The sequence below is a fragment of the Struthio camelus genome, chromosome W, assembly GCF_040807025.1.
Source record: "Struthio camelus isolate bStrCam1 chromosome W, bStrCam1.hap1, whole genome shotgun sequence".
NCBI classification, from domain to species: domain Eukaryota; kingdom Metazoa; phylum Chordata; class Aves; order Struthioniformes; family Struthionidae; genus Struthio; species Struthio camelus.
In genome coordinates this window covers 65,457,311-65,477,096 of record NC_090981.1, presented here as the reverse complement: position 1 = coordinate 65,477,096, position 19,786 = coordinate 65,457,311, and the positions used below count along the sequence as shown (strand labels likewise).

At 41.6% G+C, this 19,786-nt stretch overlaps 1 protein-coding gene and 1 long non-coding RNA gene across 8 annotated transcripts in view; one reads left to right on the top strand and one right to left on the bottom strand.

Moving 5' to 3' along the window:
* Positions 1-537: 537 nt before the first annotated feature.
* LOC104138499 (katanin p60 ATPase-containing subunit A-like 2) overlaps positions 538-19,786 on the bottom strand; it is a 33,359-nt gene continuing 14,110 nt past the window's right edge. For all 7 annotated transcript variants that reach the window (XM_068924582.1, XM_068924581.1, XM_068924587.1 and 4 more), the window contains 9 exons: positions 19,478-19,555; positions 16,825-16,923; positions 16,244-16,307; positions 15,263-15,381; positions 12,822-12,913; positions 11,102-11,212; positions 2,692-2,854; positions 1,539-1,641; positions 538-1,197 (listed from right to left, as the gene is read on the bottom strand). In XM_068924582.1, coding sequence (XP_068780683.1) covers positions 1,058-1,197; positions 1,539-1,641; positions 2,692-2,854; positions 11,102-11,212; positions 12,822-12,913; positions 15,263-15,381; positions 16,244-16,307; positions 16,825-16,923; positions 19,478-19,555 — 969 coding nt within the window. In that variant the 3' untranslated portion in view covers positions 538-1,057. The remainder of the gene's footprint in view (positions 1,198-1,538; positions 1,642-2,691; positions 2,855-11,101; positions 11,213-12,821; positions 12,914-15,262; positions 15,382-16,243; positions 16,308-16,824; positions 16,924-19,477; positions 19,556-19,786) is intronic.
* Positions 2,981-11,104, top strand: LOC138064028 (uncharacterized). The gene is made up of 3 exons (XR_011137239.1): positions 2,981-4,529; positions 8,390-8,447; positions 9,946-11,104. It is a non-coding gene; the product is annotated as an uncharacterized lncRNA (long non-coding RNA).

Genomic DNA, 19,786 nt, shown 5'->3' with positions numbered 1-19,786 from the left:
TGCTTATGCCAGCAATGCTGAAGCTGGGTTGTTCTCTGCTCGTGATGCATAAGGGAGGCCTTTGGCCTCCCTTCAGAGTTGGGTCAAGGAGGTGATGGATGTATGGGAAACTCCTGTGAAGAAATATCCCACAAAGACTTCTGAAAGTGTGGGATGCTCAGTCTCTTTTTGTTCTAGCATATGGAGTCTAATAAAAAACATTGCTCAAAGGACGCATGGCAGTCCTTCTAACTGGTTACTTCGCCATGTTTGTTTATGAGTAGAAAGGTCTCCAAATTGGCTCTTATTTACCACTGCACTACAAGGACTTGCTGTTTACCTTTTATGGCTGGCTGTAAACTAGTGAATAACCATCCAGCCAGTTTCTAGCTGATTAGCATAGATTAGGCCAATTTTCCACAATATTATCAAATTTCTCTGATAGCTTGCTATTTCCACTTTGGGAATGCCCAAAACCAACTGGCGAGTAATAGATATAGCACATTAAGGCTTTTATCTCAGATCAAAACAGCAGCAACCAAATTTACAAGACACGAATAAGGTCCTGAATTTATTCTTTCATTGAAAATAGTCATGTTTCTTTAAGAACTACGCAGGTCTCTGCTGGTAAAGCTACACTGATTGTGATGCTTAAGTGAGTCTCAGAGCGGAAGAATTAGGCTGAACATCTAACTTCTTGACAAGTTTTCTGCTCCAGTCCTCCCCCCAAACCTGAAAACAGCTGTAATGAATAAAGACTGAAAAACAATCAGTTTATAAGTCTTTATCATAAAATTAATGGTGGAGTATCCATTATATAGCAGCTGCCATTCTGCCATTACATTACTTCCACGAAGAATATTTTAGAATGGTAATTTAAACTAGCCATTTTCAAAAAAAAAAAAAATTCCCCCCTTTACAATTCTGAAAGTATAGATTTCCCCCTCACATTTCTCATTGCATTCACCTTCCTGAAAACAGCAGCACTTCCTTCTCTGTCACCATTCAAATCCTTTGGAGGCAATGAAAATGCCATTTTGGATGGCAAAAGTCTTTGAAGTTTTTGATGTTTGTCTTTTCAAACTGACTCAAATTCTCTCTGCCAGGCCGTGTACTTCTGGCTCAGGTTCTTTGCTGATGGCTTGGTGTGGGCGATCACATCCAGGAAATCTGCTGTTGTGATCGTGTCCAGTCGGATCACGGGTAAGTTACTGTTACCTAAAGAGAAGAAAAATCTTGAAATACTGTAATTACTACTGAAAAACATTCTTTTAAGTGTATGCACAATGCAACATACTTCATCTACAAAAACAACAGCACTGACCTAGTGAGAAAGAGAAAAATTTGTATTTGTGCACAGAGACTGCCAGTTTAAAAAAAAGGCCTAGTTTTCAGAATTTGGCTTACATGGATTTTTTTTTTTTTCTTGAGAAACGTAGAGTTTAAAACTGTTCTAAGCAGATAACAGAGCTCCACCTGCTGGGGTTAACATAATTTCTAGTGTTACAGTAGTGGATCAACATTTCCCATATAGGATTCTCTAATGAGAGCTGTGGTACCTGGCTGATAATTTTCAAGAGCGTTGAAAATTTTTCTCACTGGCCTCATAGCTGCTTCCTTGCACACCAGTTTAATGTCTGAGCCAGAGTAGCCATCTGTTTCCTAAGACAAGATCAGAGTGATACATTACAGCTCACAGGCTTACAAATGAGACAGGAATGGAATTCAAAAGCATATGTATTTTTCTGTGTCTTTATATATATGTTTGTAAATTCCATTCCTTTCTGAAATACACACATGCATACACATGAATGTATACACACACACACACACACATATGTATATATATACACAGACACACACACGTCAACCATCACATTGCTCGTTCTTGGTTTGAATGCTCACAGTACCTTGTAATAGCAAGCAAAACATCAGACGTTTTCTTAAGGCACTTTTCCACAGGTAGAATAAAACTCACCTGTGTCTGTTTCCCAACTTGCCTGTTTATAAAATAAGCATTTCTTTTCTAAAATTTATGAAACAAAATCTGAGCAGCATTGTCTCTGTGAACAGAAATGAAAAAGGGTCAACTGGCCCTTGTTAGTTGTAAGTTATTTTTAAAGAGTTTAGGATGTGACAAAGGCTAAATTTAGGGTTTGAAGAAAGTCTCTGGAGCCTGATATCCAAGTGAATCTCTTCATCGCTGAAGCGCTCTTTTCTCCTGCAGCACTGGAGCTGTCACAAACTTTCCCTACGCGATTAACGGTACGTTACCCCAGTGAACTGGGAGCGCTCCCAGCCTGATGGGACGAAGAGTGGTAGTATATACTACTGCTGTAAATCTCCTTGTATTTAAGGCTGAAAAGTTGGCCCAGCAGAGGGGATCAGAACATACCATCTCGCAAGCAAAGCTGTGTGAAACCAGCGGTTTCCATGGCCAGGTACGTGCCTGCAAAACGCTCGGCACCGTGTCTCCCTGGTCTCCCTTTGGCTGGAGCCTCCAGCTGAGCTACGGTCCTTCCCCCCAGCTCTGTACATAGCAATTGCTGAATGGAGAGAGGTGCGGTCCCAACTCTCTCTGCCTCACACCTCTCCTACCACGACATGCTCCCACCGCTGGTGTACGTCACCCTCACCTACAGCTCCCCCTCTGAAGACCGCATGCACCTGAGGGGTCAGTAGGGACTTGTACCTGCTTCAGTCCTGCCTCACCTGGCCCAATAAGCCGTAGTCCAGATCTGTTCGCAGCTCTACTCCTCCGCTGTTGCTCAGCGGGGGCAGCCAGTGCTGAATCATTGCCTGCCGTGCCTCTTTGCTGGGGAGGTCGACCAAAATCCTCTTCTCCAGGCGCCGCAGCATGGCAGAATCTAACTCCCTGCAAGCAACGAAGGAGAGGAAACATCTCAGCCCATCGCTTCCTGGAGACGTGACTTCGACAGCAAGCTCCTTGCTGCAGCGACCGACATTTTGCAACCCCACCTGTAACTGTGTCAACCTAGTTTTGAAAAGAAAGGATTAATTATCCTGTGTATTCCTGTTCACCATGTTAGCGATACTCTGGCTTGCGACAATGAGGCTTAACCGTAACAGACAGAAGTTTTAGTCAGCTTCCCTGGCTCTTGTACTCACTTGTGGCATGTCCCCTTTCAGTAATAACCTTTCAATTTCTCCCTTTGCTATTGAGGAGACACTAGAAATCATCTGTCTTGGACGCTGTGATGATTGATTAATTGTTGCTTTGTAAGGGACGTTTAGTAGCTATAAAGTAGAGACTGAAGGTCTCGGATGTGGGGCCACATTTGTGTTGTGTTTGTACAGCACGTGGCAGCACAGGATCTCGATCTGAGACAGCTCCTGAAATAATACTACTAATAAAATATACAGCCACAAAGGGAAGTATCCTATAAAAACGATTGTGTGAAAGATGGAGAGGCTGCAAAAACGTGCCAGTGCCGAAATGTCTGACAACATCAGCGCTGATAAAGGTGTTCTGCCTAAAAAAAGTATATAAATATACTATAAAATATAAAGGGCCTGTTTTCACTTGCTTGTGCTGCATAAAGGAAGCCTGAATTAAAAATGATCATTTCTCTCTCTTCCTCTCTTAATACATTTCACAACTTCCTGCTAGTGCTACAGAGTCAGTCAAATTTCAGGAATCCTGGTACGCCTTGCATGCCAGCAACTCTCAAACGTGCATCCCAACTATTCATTTTAATCTACTTTTCTCCAAAGTGCTTTGCAGTTGTTGTTTCTATCTAATGGCAACAAAACCGAACAACTGAATACCAATTCCTACTCCAGTTCCTCTCTTGTTACTTGTGCAATGGAAATCATCTACAAGTACCTCAGTCATCCGTACCATTTTCAAGAAGAAATAGCTGCTACAATATATTTTCTCACTCTTCAGTCTCCAGTGCCTTCTGGGAGCTGCTCTGAGCTATTACCGCCTCGAGGGCTGTACCAGTCTTTCTCTACTGGCCCCATTCAGTCTTAGATCTGTTATTTCAGTTTAAAATAAGAGTTCAGTCCTCATACCCGCAGAGAAACTCTCATAAAGGGGAAACTCACTAAAACGTGTCATGTGCAGACAGAGAAAAACAGGAACCCTAAGACAGGTGAAAGAGGGGGACCGTTTCCACCCTTGTCAACTGAGCAGGAATAGCCAGCTGTTGGAGGCTTGTGCCAGGAGTTTGGGACTGAAGGTTCACTTAAATAAACCTGACTCAACCTTTCCTGATTCCTTGGGTGAAATCCTTGTGTCAGGAAAATGAACATGTAAGAAATGCGTTTTCCCCGATGGCAATGCTGCCATCAAAGTAAAATTCTGCAGCCTGCGAGGACTAAAACCTTCTATCTGTAAGAAACTCCTCTTCCGTTTACAGGGAGCTCCAACTGCCAACTCAGGACAGATCTGTAGCACACCAAGAGAGCTGACTTCTGCCACTTCTGGTGACTTGCCCTTATTTATTTTTTTTTTTTAACAGCAAACATTTTCTACTGACATAGAACACGATAAAGAAACCCAAAACAGGCTCCCAAATCCACAGGTAAGTGCCTACGTAGCTTTTCTGCACAGCCCTCAGCATGCGTGAGCTTCTGTTACTCAGAAGTAAATACTAGGATTTGCTCATCAGTGGCTGTTAGCGCACGGATAGTTTTAGGCTGCTTAAGAGATGTGCACTGAGCAGTCCTGGGGCTTGAGCCTTCACGTTGAGGCTACACTGTGCAACGCTCAGTGCCATGCCTCTCAGGCAGCGTCCAGCACAGGAAGGACGGAGAACCATATCTGTCCCCCCTCCTCTATTAACGCTGCAAGAGTGCGCTGCCCAAGAGGCATCGGGCTTACAGGCAGTATTTCCAGCTGCTCATCTTGCTACAGGGTTTCAGTTTTGCAGGAATGCAAGCAGGGAAATTGAGGGCTAAGAAGTATTCTTGTTCTGTAAATAAGTATGCTGATACATAGAAGTTACTCTATCTATTCAGAAAGGTTACAGTGACCCTACCTGTTGGCTAAGGAGGAAAATAAAGACATAATACTTTTGTTAGCCTAAGAGTGTTTAGGTTGTTTGCTGCAATTGTTTTGTTAGTGACCAAATGCAAGGTTAAATGACAACAATATCCAGAACAGAATAAGGACTGAGCCAACAAAAATATTCTCTAAAGTAACAACTCACGAAAAGAACACATAAAGCTGTACAGGACCTATAAAAGAGGATCTTTTCAGAGCTCTTCCAGGATGACATCACAGGACATCATGCCATGTTGTCACCACCAAACTTCATGAAGACAAGACAGCGATTTTGATATCCAGAATAAAGAATGGTAACTAATGTCTCAGGCAGAAATTGAGACATGCCACAACAATTCCAAAGATGAGCCCAGACACAGCAACAAGAGAAGATGGGTCCAAAATTAATCTCTGCCTAGTATGACGATCACTGCAGCGCTTTGAAGAGGCACCAAGAAAGAGTGAGCTCCTCATCTCTTCCCTGCACCTGTCCTCCCATGCAAGGACAGCCTGGAGACCCCACATGACAAGGCTTCCACTCCACGTCCTCTCCTGTTCCTCCAGGGCTTTTGCACACCATTGCGCTCTCCTTCCTCGCTCTCCTCCACCGTACGCAGCGGGGAGGCTTACGCTGCTGAGAGCGAAGGACAGGGTTCACTAGCAGAAGATCTGGTTTGGATTTTGCAGCCCAGCTCACCCTGAACCCATCTTGTTCATCCACTCGCAGCTCCAACAGGACTTAGCTCTGACTGAAGCAAAGAGTTAAATCAGCCTGCAACAAAGCTTCACCCACCCGACGGGTGGGGAGGCAGAAGAAAGCAGCACTGCAATGGGAGTAAAGTTAAATGTACTGAGACATTTATTTAATTATGTTGAATCATTTCAACAAGTAATTTGTCAATAAAAAGTGCCTTGCTGCTGAGCAGCAGGAAGCTAGCCTGGGCAGCAAGGACTGGGTGGAAAGGAAAATCAATAGTTGCAGTGCAGCTTAGGACAGCATAAAGAGCTTTGTTTAGGCTTCTTTTCGTTCATCTAAAAGCAGCTTGTCACTCTTGTTTTTTTTTTTTTTTTATGATCGATAAATATCCAAGTTAAACAAATCTCTTAAAATCTAGCTTAATACCAAATGTTTGAAAGAACACAGGGTTGTGCTGTGAAGCCGCAACCTTCAGAGCAGTCAGCTAGGTATTAGGTATTTCGTAAACTTAATGATACATATATATGATTTATTTTATATATGTACATATCTAAAATAAAATACAATAAAATATCCCTACTCAGCTGAAGTCCAGGATCTTACAGTAGGTCTCAATGTAGTCTAATACACATGAAAATAAACAGCAAACATATACTTGAGATCATCAGGTGGGGGTTCAAACCCCACTGACATCTCTAGAGGCAGGCATTCCCAAATTCCTCAAGGCTGTGAGCCTCAATGAGGATGCAAGATGCTTATGCATTTCATTGGCTTTCCATTCCCCCTAAAATACGTGTCTAAGTATATACTCATCTGCATTTTTAGAGCATCATTCTCTGTGCTAGGCACAGTTCTGCCCAGCAATCTAGTCATGACACTCATAGGTTGGACTAGCTTAGGAGAGGGCGAAATCCAACCACCCCCATGAAAAATGTTGAGAAATTCCAGAAAGAAAGTCTAAGCCCTCAAGTATAAGACTTCCAAAAGTGAGAGCTGGACTCTGACAACAGCTCAGCTCCCACCCTCGTCCCAACACAATTGCCAGCTTCCTGTGGGAGCAGTTTCTCTAAAATAGAAGTCTTGTCATTTTGCATCTACCTTAGAAAAGTGGTGTCATTTTTTTTGATGTTTCAAGCAGGCAAATTCGCAGAAATTAGCACACTTCGGAATTGCAGAATGATTCAAAATCAACTGTATAAGACATTCAAAACCGTATTCTGTAATTTCAGCATGATTTTCCATGAAAAGTTTATCAGCTGCATAAGACAGACGCATAACATGAAGACACGTTCAGAGATCTCTTTTTCTGCAGAAGCATTCGGAGGAACGTCAGCCTCATACTTGCATTAACACATCTCCAAGATCCCTAGATCAAGCACCAGCTAGACTGTGACCTTCAGGCCAGCTGCTGCCTTGGTGGGTTTGGAATACCCAATTTTTCCTTTCAAACCATTATGCAAGAGTGGAGAGACATGGAATCTCTAAAGGCATCTGATCCTTTTTAGTACTGTCATGTTGCAGCATTACTTGTGGAGCTTAGCTACTCTGAAGATAATTTAAGCAAGAGACCACGAAAAAGTGCAATGCATTGCTTAGAGTTTCTCTTTATAAAAGGGTAACGATGCTATAATAACATAAATATTTTCTAGCGTATTACTAATGAACCATAAAGAAAATAATGGGTTATTAATATATTAATTCTCCTTCAGGGTTAACTGTTCACAGACAGGGTAGCTATTTATTTTTCAGTATTTTCTTACGCAACTGGAGCGTAATTAAAGCATATTCTCCTCAGTTCCTTTCACGCAGATAATATAACACAAAATAGGGTAGATTTTGCACTGATTTAAATTCATGAGATTGTCCAAGGCATAAATCCCCCAAACTGACACGCATATTCTGCTATTACAGCTATAAAAGCCAGCGATGGTTTTGTACTTCTGCTGTTAGGACAGGGTAGGAGTCGGCCTAACTCATGCACCTAACTTGTACATAAATTTTAGGTGCCCACACAGTCATTCTCCTAGTTAAAGAGCCTGAAAAGCCCTCCATAGGTCATGAAGAGAGGCAGATGAAAGCCTTTGAATATGTTGCTACTTTGGCCTTTGAATTTCAGCAGATACGATGTCTGCCTGATGGCTTCCCGAAGCATTCTCCATTGACTGTATGGGAAACATAGGCTTTTGCTTTAGGAAAGAGCTTCAGACATCAAAAACATAGAGGTAAAGAGAGGCTTCTACGAGGAAACAGGATGCTGTTGGTCTTTTTTGCCGCAAAGATGCATTGACAGCTCACGGTCAACTTGTTGTCCACCAGGACACACAGGTCCTTCTCTGCAAAGCTGCTTTCCAGCCAGTCAGCCCCCTGGTGCTGTACTGGTGCCTGGGGTTATTCCTCTCCAGGTTCAGGACTTGGCATTTCCCTTTCTCGAACTTTAGTAGTTTCCTGTTGGCCCATTTCTCCAGGTTGCTTCTAAACGGCAGCACAACCATCTGGTCTATAAACCACTCCTCCCAGTTTTGTATCACCCTCAAAGCTGCTGAAGGTGCACTCTGTCCCATCAGCCAGGTCATCGCTGAGGATGCGAAACAGTACTGGCCCCAGTAGCAATCCCTGGGGTACTCTGAATTACTCCGAATTGCTGTCTCTGTTCTTTCTCTGTTGACTGTCTCACAGCAGGGGAAACCTGTCTTTTACTTTAGGTGCCAAAATTATAGGATGTGAACACCCTCCAGTGCTTACGAAAGATGCTGCACCGAGGTAAGAAACCCCTTTGTTCATGCTGCAGGAGGTGCCGTACCACAGGAGCCAAGGTGACTTGGGAACCCACGTCCTCCTGCGTCTCTATAAGGACTCAGGGGTCTCAGTGCCCACAGCACGTTTTGAAATGGGCCAAGCTCATAGGCCACATGGGTTTGATGGAAAACGTTACCTTTTCATCTCAATTCTGAGGTCTCAAAATCACTTCCAATGTTTAATTCTCTTTGCCTGTTCCCTTGGCCTTTCAGCCAGGCCTGCCAGAAAGGGGATCAGCTGGGGAGAGTAACACAGTATTGCCACAGACTTTGTGAGAGAACATTAAGCAGCATGTAACAACTGAGAAATGCATTTGTATATTATTTTTTATATATATAAAAAATATATTTTTTATATGTGCATGCATTTGCAGATTGAGGCTTTTTCACAAATACTCAAAAGCAAGCAGCTGTGGATACATGCTCCATGTCATTCAGACTTGGAGACACTTCCTAAGACCAGCGAGAGCCTGCCAATCAGAGCCCAGAGCTCTCCGGTCATGGAGAGGCTTTTCCAACACATCTCCCTACAGCATCCTCATGAGAATCAGCCAAAGAAACACTAATCAAGGAAAACAAGCCAGAAACAAAGCCTATAGTTTTGTGGGTACAGAGTCCTTGCTCGTTCCCAACCACTTTCGGATGCCACCGCTCTGTAGTTCTTGCATTGCAGAGCTGGGTGAGCGTAACATGAACAAACAAGCCCTCCAGTCAGATTTCAAGTATTGCCACTTGAAAGGCTGCTGAGCCACGGCTCACACAAGGTCACTCCTGTGAACAGCTGCTGAGCTGAGACAAGAGCTTCCATTTGGCTCCACCAAACGTTTCCCAAACCATGGTTCAAAGTTCCCTAGAAACATGACTGTTGTCTTCTTTTCAGACACCTAGCTCAACCTCTCCTACATTGGAGAGGTGATTTGACCCACTTAGGTCTGAAGGCCTTCAAGGCCATGGAAGTAAAGACCTCAATGCTGTGATGAGCAGCAGACTGCAAAACATTAGCCATTCAGAGAGACTGCCCCAAATTCCCACTGCAGCAGACACACTGTAATTCTCTCTTTCAGTTGTACTCCAAGGAGGGGAAGGAGAATGGTGGACAAACCACCTGGCTCTTTCTTGCCGACATCTGCCCCCAAGACTGTTCCTCATTAACAGAGGATTTCCACCAATTGCTTTGCTGATGTTCCCCCTCTCTGCTTTCAGAGTTTTCTCTGTAGAGAAAAGATGTTACATGGATCCGTAGTCCAGGGGCAGGCAGAATCTAGGGGCAGCCAGGAGTCCACAGACTAGCTCCAGGTCTATGACAGTTAACTGCAAAGACAAGCCCATTATCAGTATGCTTCAATTCCCCGTATAGGTACTGGCTCCTACCCTGGAAATTGTAAGTGGTGTACAAATCAAAGACGGCTGAGAACAACTCTGCTTGCCCAAAGGCCATTATTTTCTCCATCTCGTATTTGCAGACATTTGAAGATGGCTTGTATGAAAGAAAAGAAATACCACGCCAGGTCAGAAGAGTCGTCCAGCCAGACCAACATGCTGTCTCTGACAGTGGCAAAAGGAGAGGCTATTCAAAGAGAACATGAACGGGACATTTTCTGCCATTTGTTTTACTTCCCCAGCATCCACAATTGTTATGCTACAAACATTACATCCCTGGTTAGTCCTCCCAGCATCCTTTTTTGGACTGCTGTCCAGGAATTTGCCTAATCCCTCTCTGAACTGCTGATACTGCCCTGTCTCCACAACTTCCCAAGGCTGGCAAGTCTAGAAGCTCAAATATTTACTTTTCAATTTAAACTGATCTTCGGCTAGTTTCAGTGAATGCCCCTTACTTCTAGTATTGTGGAATCTGGAAAACAACAATTCGGTGTTTGGCTTCCTCACTGATTTTGTGTTCTGTTAACCTAAACATAACCCGCTTCCTTCCAAACTGAAGGGTCCCCATCTTTTTAGTCTCTCCTCACGAGGCAGCTGCCTTTAGCTGTCCTCCGTACCTTCTCTATCTCCACTGCACCCTTCTTCAGACAGGGTGACCAGAATCGCTCACCATCCTCAGCAGGGGGGTTCAGCAAGGTGTTGTGCAGCAGCAAAATGGCACTGACTGTCTTGTTCTCGATACCCATCCTGCCCATTTTGAGACCTGACATGAAGTTTTTTAGCCCCCATTATAAACCACTTATTCTTGTATTCTAAATTATGTTGAAGAAACTGAAAAATGTTGTCTCTCTCTTCTAAAAGTCATGTTTGATACCAATAAAAATCCATCCTTCCTATTTATGGAGTATCCTTCTAAGCAATGGATGTTTTAAGCACCTTACAGTTCCAGGCTGAAACCCTTCTTAGCTTAAACATAGTAAACAACTTGGCTATGAAGTAAAGTATTCCATTTTAAATATTAGCAGCTAGTAGCACCAGCATCTGTTGAATTTGCTATGGATTACTGTCCTGTGGCACAAATAGCAAGAATTGTAGAGTTTAAAAGTAAAAGCTCCAAATTAATCTTTAAATGCTTTAACCAAATATCAAGGCTTTTTCTGCAAAATTCTAAATAAAATCTTTATCTGTGCTTAGAAGCTCAAGCAAATGTATTCAAAATGTACTCTCTGGATCTCTTACCATGGCAGATTGGAAGCTGCTAAAACAAATACAAGATCATCAGATCGGGCCAAGCCATCCATCTGCACCAGTAATTCTGTTTTCATCCGCCGACTTCCTTCATGTTCACCACTACCAAGATGCAGAGAAATATTATTTGCTCAGTGCATTAAAGTAATCATCTTTATTTATACAGTGTCATTCACAGCAACTGAGCCCTTGTCACAGTTTTGTCCCGGTTCAAAGCATGATTAAGCTCCATTAGCTAACATCTAAGCATTAAAATCAAGCTTTCTAATGATTACTTAAATAGACTATTCCAGTGCATTAAAGTGAGCAGAGGTCACTATTACTGAATCCAAAGAAAATATACGTTTAGTTTCATTTTTTTCTTCATATTAATCTTTATGCAGAGTTGATGTTTACTGGAAAAGAGCTCTGACTGATCTATGTAGGAGAATTTTTATAATGTTAACAGTTGGCATTAAACAATTAAGACATCTACCTATTCAGGGCAACTACTGGCGCTTTTCTGCGAGTGAATTTTAAGTGGTCACAAGAAGATACACCTCCTGCTGCATTCGATACATCACGAAATGTTTTATCAGAAGCAGACAGAAAAATATGCAGTACTGAAACAAACTGGAAAATAGGGCAGAGCTCTCCTTGAAACAACACCCAGAGGATCCTTCCCCAAGAAAAAAGAAAGGAACTTAAGAACTTTCTCCTGCAAAGTGCTAAGAATTCCGGCCCTGCTCCACGGGGACCTTTACAACCACCAGTTGTAGCTTCACTATATGGCATATTCTATTTATTTATCTTTGTGAGCATTTAATTTGCAATTACATAAACTTCACTGTTATGAGCTCCTAATGGGTATAACAATTTCTTTATATTTCTCCTGTTTCTCTCCCTTGCCCAACCTTTCCAGTCGGTTTTGTACACTGGAAACTGTCTGCACCAAGGATAGCAAAAATATCCTTCCATTCCTGCAAGTCCTGACAATGCCATCTGAATTTGTCCCATTAATGAAAATGTGATTCCGCTGCACATCTCCCCCTGCTATGCCTAGGCCTGTCCAAAGCATCACAAAAATCATCTACTTCTTACTTGCCTCTAACAAGCCATCTATCGTTTCTCCTCGCTGCCTTTACTTTCACTTCAAATATATTATTTTAAAATACAACACCGTTGGTTATATAGTCTTGCACCTCTCTCCTGCTCACAATCTTGTTGGATCCATTATTTCCACAGTCCCTTGCTAACCTTCATGTAACTTGGCTTACATGCTTTCTTCTCTACTGATCTCATCTACTGTGAATGAAAGAACCACCACAGCTCTCTCTCCTTAAGTCCCCACAGCGTATGCAGTGCTGCTATGAAGCAGCACTTGGAGAGCTGAAAGGCTTTCTGACAATAACGCATTGCGAGGCTCCTATGGCTGACAACAGGACAAAAGAAAAACTGCTTCATAAAAAGTCATGAAAATTACCGTTATCACTCGAAATAATTATACTGTCAATACAACCTAAAAGAGACAGGTCTTTCAGGGGCCCGATCATGCTCTTAACACAAGTTTACAGAGCGGCTTCAGGCTCTAGTTTAGCTAAGTTCTGTTTCTAACAGGTATACTGCATGATTAAACATTCATCAGCAGCTGAACAAACCCACTATTGAAAAGATGCAGTAACAAGGGGACAGCGATTCCCCTAAAGCCATAGGAAGAGGTCTCATCGGTTACCCAGTAGCAGCGCCTCTTTGACTCATAACTGACTCCAGCTCATCCAAGAAAATTGTGGAAGGAGCATGGTACCGGGCAAGCTCGAATAGCACCTGTTGGAGAGAGAAGTGACAGAACAGATTAAAAGAAAACTAACAGAAAAAGGCATTAAGGGCCACTGACACAAAAGATAAGTAACAATACCCACGTTCCAGAACTTCTAGGACAAAAAGGGATATACGCTGGGAAACGGCTCAGGGTTGGCGGAGGGTCCCTGAATCCTCTCAGGTTCTGAAGGGTTTACAAAGGAGAGATAAAGACCACAGGCACATAATCCTGTCTTTATATGTAAATCTTTCTGTCTAAATCCTATCAGAGTACCCTGAGAATAATGGGATAGAAGAAAATGATCCATCAGAGGATTCTGGGAACTCCTAAATTGTTATCAGAGATTAAACATCCTTCTTCTCTTTTTTGTTGCTCCATTTGTAGTTCTTTAAATAAGGCTTTGAGGGGAAAAAAAAAAAATCACTGAACCGTAATGAAAGAAAATGGACTGATTCTCTTGATAAGAATTAAGTGGTTCTTTTGTTTTGCCAGGTGAAAACAAATATAAACTGTTGAAATAATCAGGGCTAGATTAAAAAAAAGAATATTAAGCTGACACAAAATCTGGGCCTGCCATTTCAAAAAAGAAGTTTTATCTACTTTTGTTGTAAACATGAAGAGACTCAGACTAACAATAAGAACATATTATCTATTGTTCTTCAGTGAGGTGTCATTTGACTTTCAAAATAAATATAGCTAACAGTATCCATTGACCCAGCACTTTTACCCTGAACTCTGAAACCCCCACATTTAAAAAGGTATACATGCTTTTTCTACACTTTGTATATGAAGTACAGGATTTATATTATTTGCCTAGAGTTACAAGTAGTCTACGATCAGTGTTGTAACTAGTAGTGTCTGCGGTAGCAGAAGTTTATGATTAAGTAGAACGCTGGATTATATAATAATCTTGCTACTTGAGCAGCAAGATTATTTCCAAGATGGTTGCTGATACAATATCAGTTTTGTTTGTTCATGTTATCAATGCTCTCACGTGAAAGTTCACCGTTTACAATTTTATTACAAATTTAAAATATAAATTCACCCTAATGCAGCTAAGAACTGAGGGGAAAAAAGCCCCAAGTGGACGCTCTTCCAAAAGAGAACAAAAACCACGTATACTTCACACAACTTCAGAAGACCCACGCACCAGCCTCAGGTCATTTCAGGATATAACTGCATGGAATACTTCTCTTAGAGCTGTCTAGAGCCACAATCCTATTTCATTTCTGGATTCCGCCAAAACTCAACTAAGGGTGAAATACTACAGATTCAATGTCAACGCAAACGCTGCGGCACGTTCACAAAACCCTTTTGGACTGTGCTGTGACACAAAGCAAACTGTCCCATCCCTTCTCCTGACAGGAGGCAAACTTCCAGGAAGTTACTGAGACAGATGCCAGGAGGATCAATAACACAGGAAGTGAATGTATCTTCTGTCAGAAGAAAAATATGCCATTTGAAAGGACAAAGGACACAAGAAGAAAAATGATGTCACAGACATTGCCTACATTTGAAGGGATATTTTAAAGTACCAACAATGCTTGTCATGCCATTTTCCAAGTGCAATCCATCATGATTACTCATTTTCGAGAGCTTTGTATCTTTCTGAAGTATATCCTAACAGATGAGTGTAAAGGAAGGCTAAAAGCCCATTGATTTCTTACACTGAAATGGTGGGGATTATTGAGAAATTAGGAGGAGCATCTCAGGACGAGGATGCTAGGCCTGAAATCCATCGCACGGTGACCTAGACTTTTTTTGTACGACAGCTGAACCAGGCAAGATACTTGCCAGTCTATGTGCAAAAATGCATTTACCTACTTGCCAGCAAACTACCTACCTTAAAACAGCATTATATGTGGGTTTGACTGTAAGATCATTGTGATAAGGGGATTCTTTACCAATTCCGTGTCCTACTGACTATGAATAGTAGCGAATTTGAAAACTTACATAATAGGTACATTTTCCTAGGGAACCTATAAGCCAACTCTTGCAGAAAGGATGTGAAGCACTTTGAAGGGGTCACTAAGCAAATGCCATTTCATTTAGACATTCTGCTTGCCTGTCCCTTATCAGTGGGTCAAAAAATCTTTGATGGCTTTGGGATATCTGCTTCAGCTTGCGTTACAGAACAAAACTTCCACTGCAAGAATCCAGCGTGATGCTTCTGCAGAAGCGATGTTACTCCAGTGTTAAGAAATAGATAGAGTCACATGCTTTGTCCAAGATGACAGAGAGTACTGGAGGAATACCTATTTTCCAGTTCTCTGCTCAGTTCATCTGAAAATTCTAGTTCTTTAAGTGGGAACGTGATGTTTTTGTTAGAGTATAATGATAAAGATAGTTCTTACCCGGACAAGTTTTTCTGAATCACCCCTCCATTTGCTGACGATAGTGGATGCTGATATGTTGAAAAACGTTGTATTGCATTCAGTGGCAACAGCCTTAGCAAGCAAAGTTTTTCCAGTACCTACAAACAATAGCATTGAAGAAATTCACTCTCCAAAGAAATACAATGCAAATATCTGAATTAATTCCTTTCTTCCTACAGTCCGTCAGATATGAGCACGGAAAGAAACCGAAGTCCTTCCAGGACGGTCTGGAGAAACTCAGGTAATGCAGCACTGCAAATGCAGTGACACGTGTGTTCCCCCAGTTCCGAAGTACTGCATGCTGAAATGGTCAGAGTCCTGCGGAAAATACATCAAAGCATTCACAAGGGCACATGGAGTTTACTGCAGTGGCAGCCTTTGCAACCTGTCTCAGGCAGTACTTGTGGGCTGTGCCCTGTCCCCTCTGAGCCACACTTGTGCCGTGGCAATGCTTCATTCCTTGCGTCCAAGTGGAGCAGAGGGAGTGATGAGCTGGGCTGACATGGAAAACATCCAGCTAGCACAGCAAAGGACAGAAGCTCCATCCTATTTCCAAAACAATCCCTAAACACAGAAGAGAAAGCAAGGACATTTTCCTTAAGAAGGTGAGTTCGAGTCAAATTTATTCACATTCTAGAAGATCAAGTCAAGCCAAACTTGATTAACGTGGTCCAAGCTGAGTAACAACAGAAATACAACATGAAGTCTCACTCCTCTGAATGGTTAGTATAAGTAATGTTTTTTGGAAGATTCAGGTGTAGAAATAGTCTAGGATTGTGCGAAAGGTAAATGGGACAGGTTTGAGAGCAATGAGAGACAGATTTAATCATCCAAAACGGTCTCCTTACAGAACATGTTCTTAGTGATACTTTAATACATTTGATTGGCACCAATAACTTATTTGTAGGACAAAACAGAAGTAGTGATAAGCAAATGGATATGGTATAAAGCTCTTCATACCTGGTGGTCCATACAGCAATAATCCTTTCCAAGGAGAGAGAATGCCTGTAAACAGTTGTGGGTACTGCGGAAACAAAAAAGTAATTCAGGCATTAAACGTATCATCTATTCGAAATAGAAGGGATTTCAACCCCTATCCCCACCGCCTCTAATGCATTCAGAAAACCTAAGAAAACCAAAGGGAGGAAAACAAACAAACAAAACCAACATAACACATACTCTGAATACCGAGAAGAATACTATATTTACCAGATTAAATCTGTTTTAAATTATTTTTTCAAATGCAACTGCTTTGCTATTCTCTTCTGTAAGTCATTCTCCTTTGAAATGGTATAGGCCAAATCCAGCACCTTCTATATAGCCGAGGTGGCAAAGAACAGTACCCAAAAGTTGCAATTTTAATATGAAAGGCCATTTTCCTACAGGAGAATCTGTATGACGTTATCAAATGAAACCCTGAATGAAAGAGGAACTGTCTACAAAAGCACAGAAATAGTGAGAATTCAAGAACATCGTTGTATTTACAGGGAAAACGCGAGGAAGCCCAACAGTGGTTTTCTCAAATCTATTTTGAGCCTTACCCTTATGGGATAAACGACTGCTTCCTTGACTAGCCTTTTGGCTGCGTCCAGTCCAATAATATCATCCCACTTCACATTTAGATTATGGAGATAAATGTCCTGCAACATATATTGCATCCTGTTAGTAAAAATTATATTTTCCTGCACTCGGATAACCACCCCGGCAAAGTAAATCCACTTAGTTATAAAGCAATAGTGCTATTAAGTGATACAACCTGTATTATTCAACCATATGTTCAACCACATTGGCTCACAAGAAGAAAGCATGCATAGTGACCGTTTCCACACTGCTACTGTGCCTTGCTTTCCCAGAAGCCCATGGTTTCGCTGAACACATATACACTGCCAAATGTTTATGCTGACCAGATCTGGACCAGATTTGTTATCTCCAGCAGTGACCAACTACCATATGAACAGCTATAGTTATATGAAGGTTTACCAGGCCTAGGATTTTGTCTCTGATAGTGGCAAGTATTGGATGTTTAAAGAAAAAGCCCAAGCAGTAGCAGAGATACGCTGATACTTCTATGCATCCAGCTTCCGGAAATCTGCAACTTAGGGACTTTGGTAGCTAAAAACAGTATCCTTGTCTTTGAGTTCAAGCACCCTTTGTCATTCATTCTTCAGTGAATTTTTCTAACCTCTTTTTGAACACGCTTATGCTGTAGCCGTGAGTTCCACAGTTTAATCACGTGCTGTGTGAAAAAGTACTTTTGTTTGTTTCGAACTTGCAGCTCAACAATTTGATGGCTGCACCTACCTCCTGCGTTATAAGTAATAGTGAAAATTGCTCTCTGTTTACTCCACGCTAGGCAAGATTATCTATACTGCAGGAAAAGGTGTGAGAAGTTCTATAGCGGGAGGAATGTTTTCCCCTAAGCATCTCTCAAAAGGTAGTTGGTAATTAGTCTATGCTCTGAAGCACTGACTCAATTAATTTCATTTAATTCCTCAAACTACCCAGATCTTCTATGCATCTTTCAATTTGTCTCAGTAATATTTTGTAGCTTTGCGTTCCAGAGACTAATTGTTCTGCAGAAAAGATCATATCCTCAATACAAATACTTGGGATAAATTCAACTCTTCAATAAAAGCAGGCAGTCCCCAGAGACTGAAGAAAAATTATGCGCTTGTATCCAAGGGGAAAATCTGATTTAATACAATTAAAAAAATTATTTATATACGGTAGGTTACACTTTCCCTTTCTATTAACAGCAAATTAAGATGAATCAGATTTGTGATACTAAGTAGAGACTTCCATAAGTGTTTCCAAATTAAATTAGATTATGTGGTGCAATAGATATCACATGCTATTTATTTTTATTGATTTACAGAGTGATAATTACCATAGCAACTAGGAACATAATAGCACAATTTAAAAAAGCTTTCCATAAAAAAAGGCTAAAGCATCCCTATTGCTTTTTTCTAAAATAGCAGTAAGAATAACACTATTTTACACCTTCACCATAAATTAAAAAACAGACAAGAATTGAAATGAATGAAAATCTTGTTACTTCAAGGTTGGAAATTTGTTGGACTTCATTTCTACTAAGCTGCAAATGCAAAATTTTCAGATCAAGAATTTGGGTCATATATACATATATTACAACTATAAAACCAACCAGCAAAAGTCTTCCATACTATTTGAACGGCTGATTTTAAGTGTATGGGAGCAATGGCTGATACCACTTTGGCACTTTTCTGATGCTTATATTCAGAAAGAGTCACAACACTACCAAATATTGTGATACTAGGAAGCCTTTTGGCTAAGTCCTCAGCAGGGCTTGGGAGGCGATGCACGCAAAGCATTTGCCTGCTTTGTAGCTAGGCTGATCTTGCCAGCAGCCCGCAACCTGTTTGCTGGGACTGCACCTCCACCGGCGAGTGAAATGAAACGGTGCTGACGATGTTGGGATTCCCTCAGCTGCCCATCCCAGAAGAATCCCTGCTCTCCGCCGGGATACGCAGACCGTTACTGATAACATCCTGCAGCGCCTGGGCTGGGGAGAAGGAAGGGCGCTACTAGCAGAGCCTGCAGGAATAGCATGCCTCAGCCGTGCCAAGGGAGAAATGACAAAGAGTCCGGATCATGCCGACAGCACAAAGCACGGCACAGGACTAGCATTATAAACAACACGGGAATATCAGTGTCTAATAATTCTGGTACATGGTATCTAGTAGGTACATTCAGAATCAAGTTATTGCCAGGATACTGGCACACCGCTCACACCGAACGCAGCACATTTGCGCTGAATGGGAACTGCACTCACAGCGTTGAATTAAGGCCTTTGCCACCATTTGGTCACAGTTAAATAACACATTTAAATCTCTTTTCAGTGAACTTAGGTACATTTCCTGCAGCAAGAATAAAGGGAAGAGCTGTGATAGTCTAACAGGTACAGCATGATTAGATTGCATGGTCCACATTAGAAAGGAAAGGTTCTTAATTATTTCCTTCCATTGGATATCAGGAAGAAACATTGTTACGTGCAAAGAAAAGAATGACTTGCAGGGAGTTGCACGGGGGCGGGGGGGAAGGCTTGTTCCTCCAAGAATAAGCACTGTCAATGACAGCAAGAAGGAACAAACAGCATTTTCAGATGACAAAAATAACCAAGATCTCTATACAACTGCAAAGGAGGTCCAGTCTTACTTTGCTTATAACCGTCGCAAGTTCTCTCATCTCACCAGTCATGCCAATAAAAGCACTAAGAGGTTTTAATAATCGTTCCTAAAAAAGACAAAAATAAGTACTTAGCCAAAGTTCAATTAATTTAAATGGAACACAAACTGTGAAATAGTTTCCCAAAACTGATATATCATAATAATATCCACTTTTAAAGCTGTAAAGATATGGGTATAAGAATAACATGTATTAAGTATTTTGAAATAAGTCATATTTGCAGTAACTTCATTTTTGCAGAATAAGGTTTAAAAACCTTTATCTTTCCATATTGTAGTC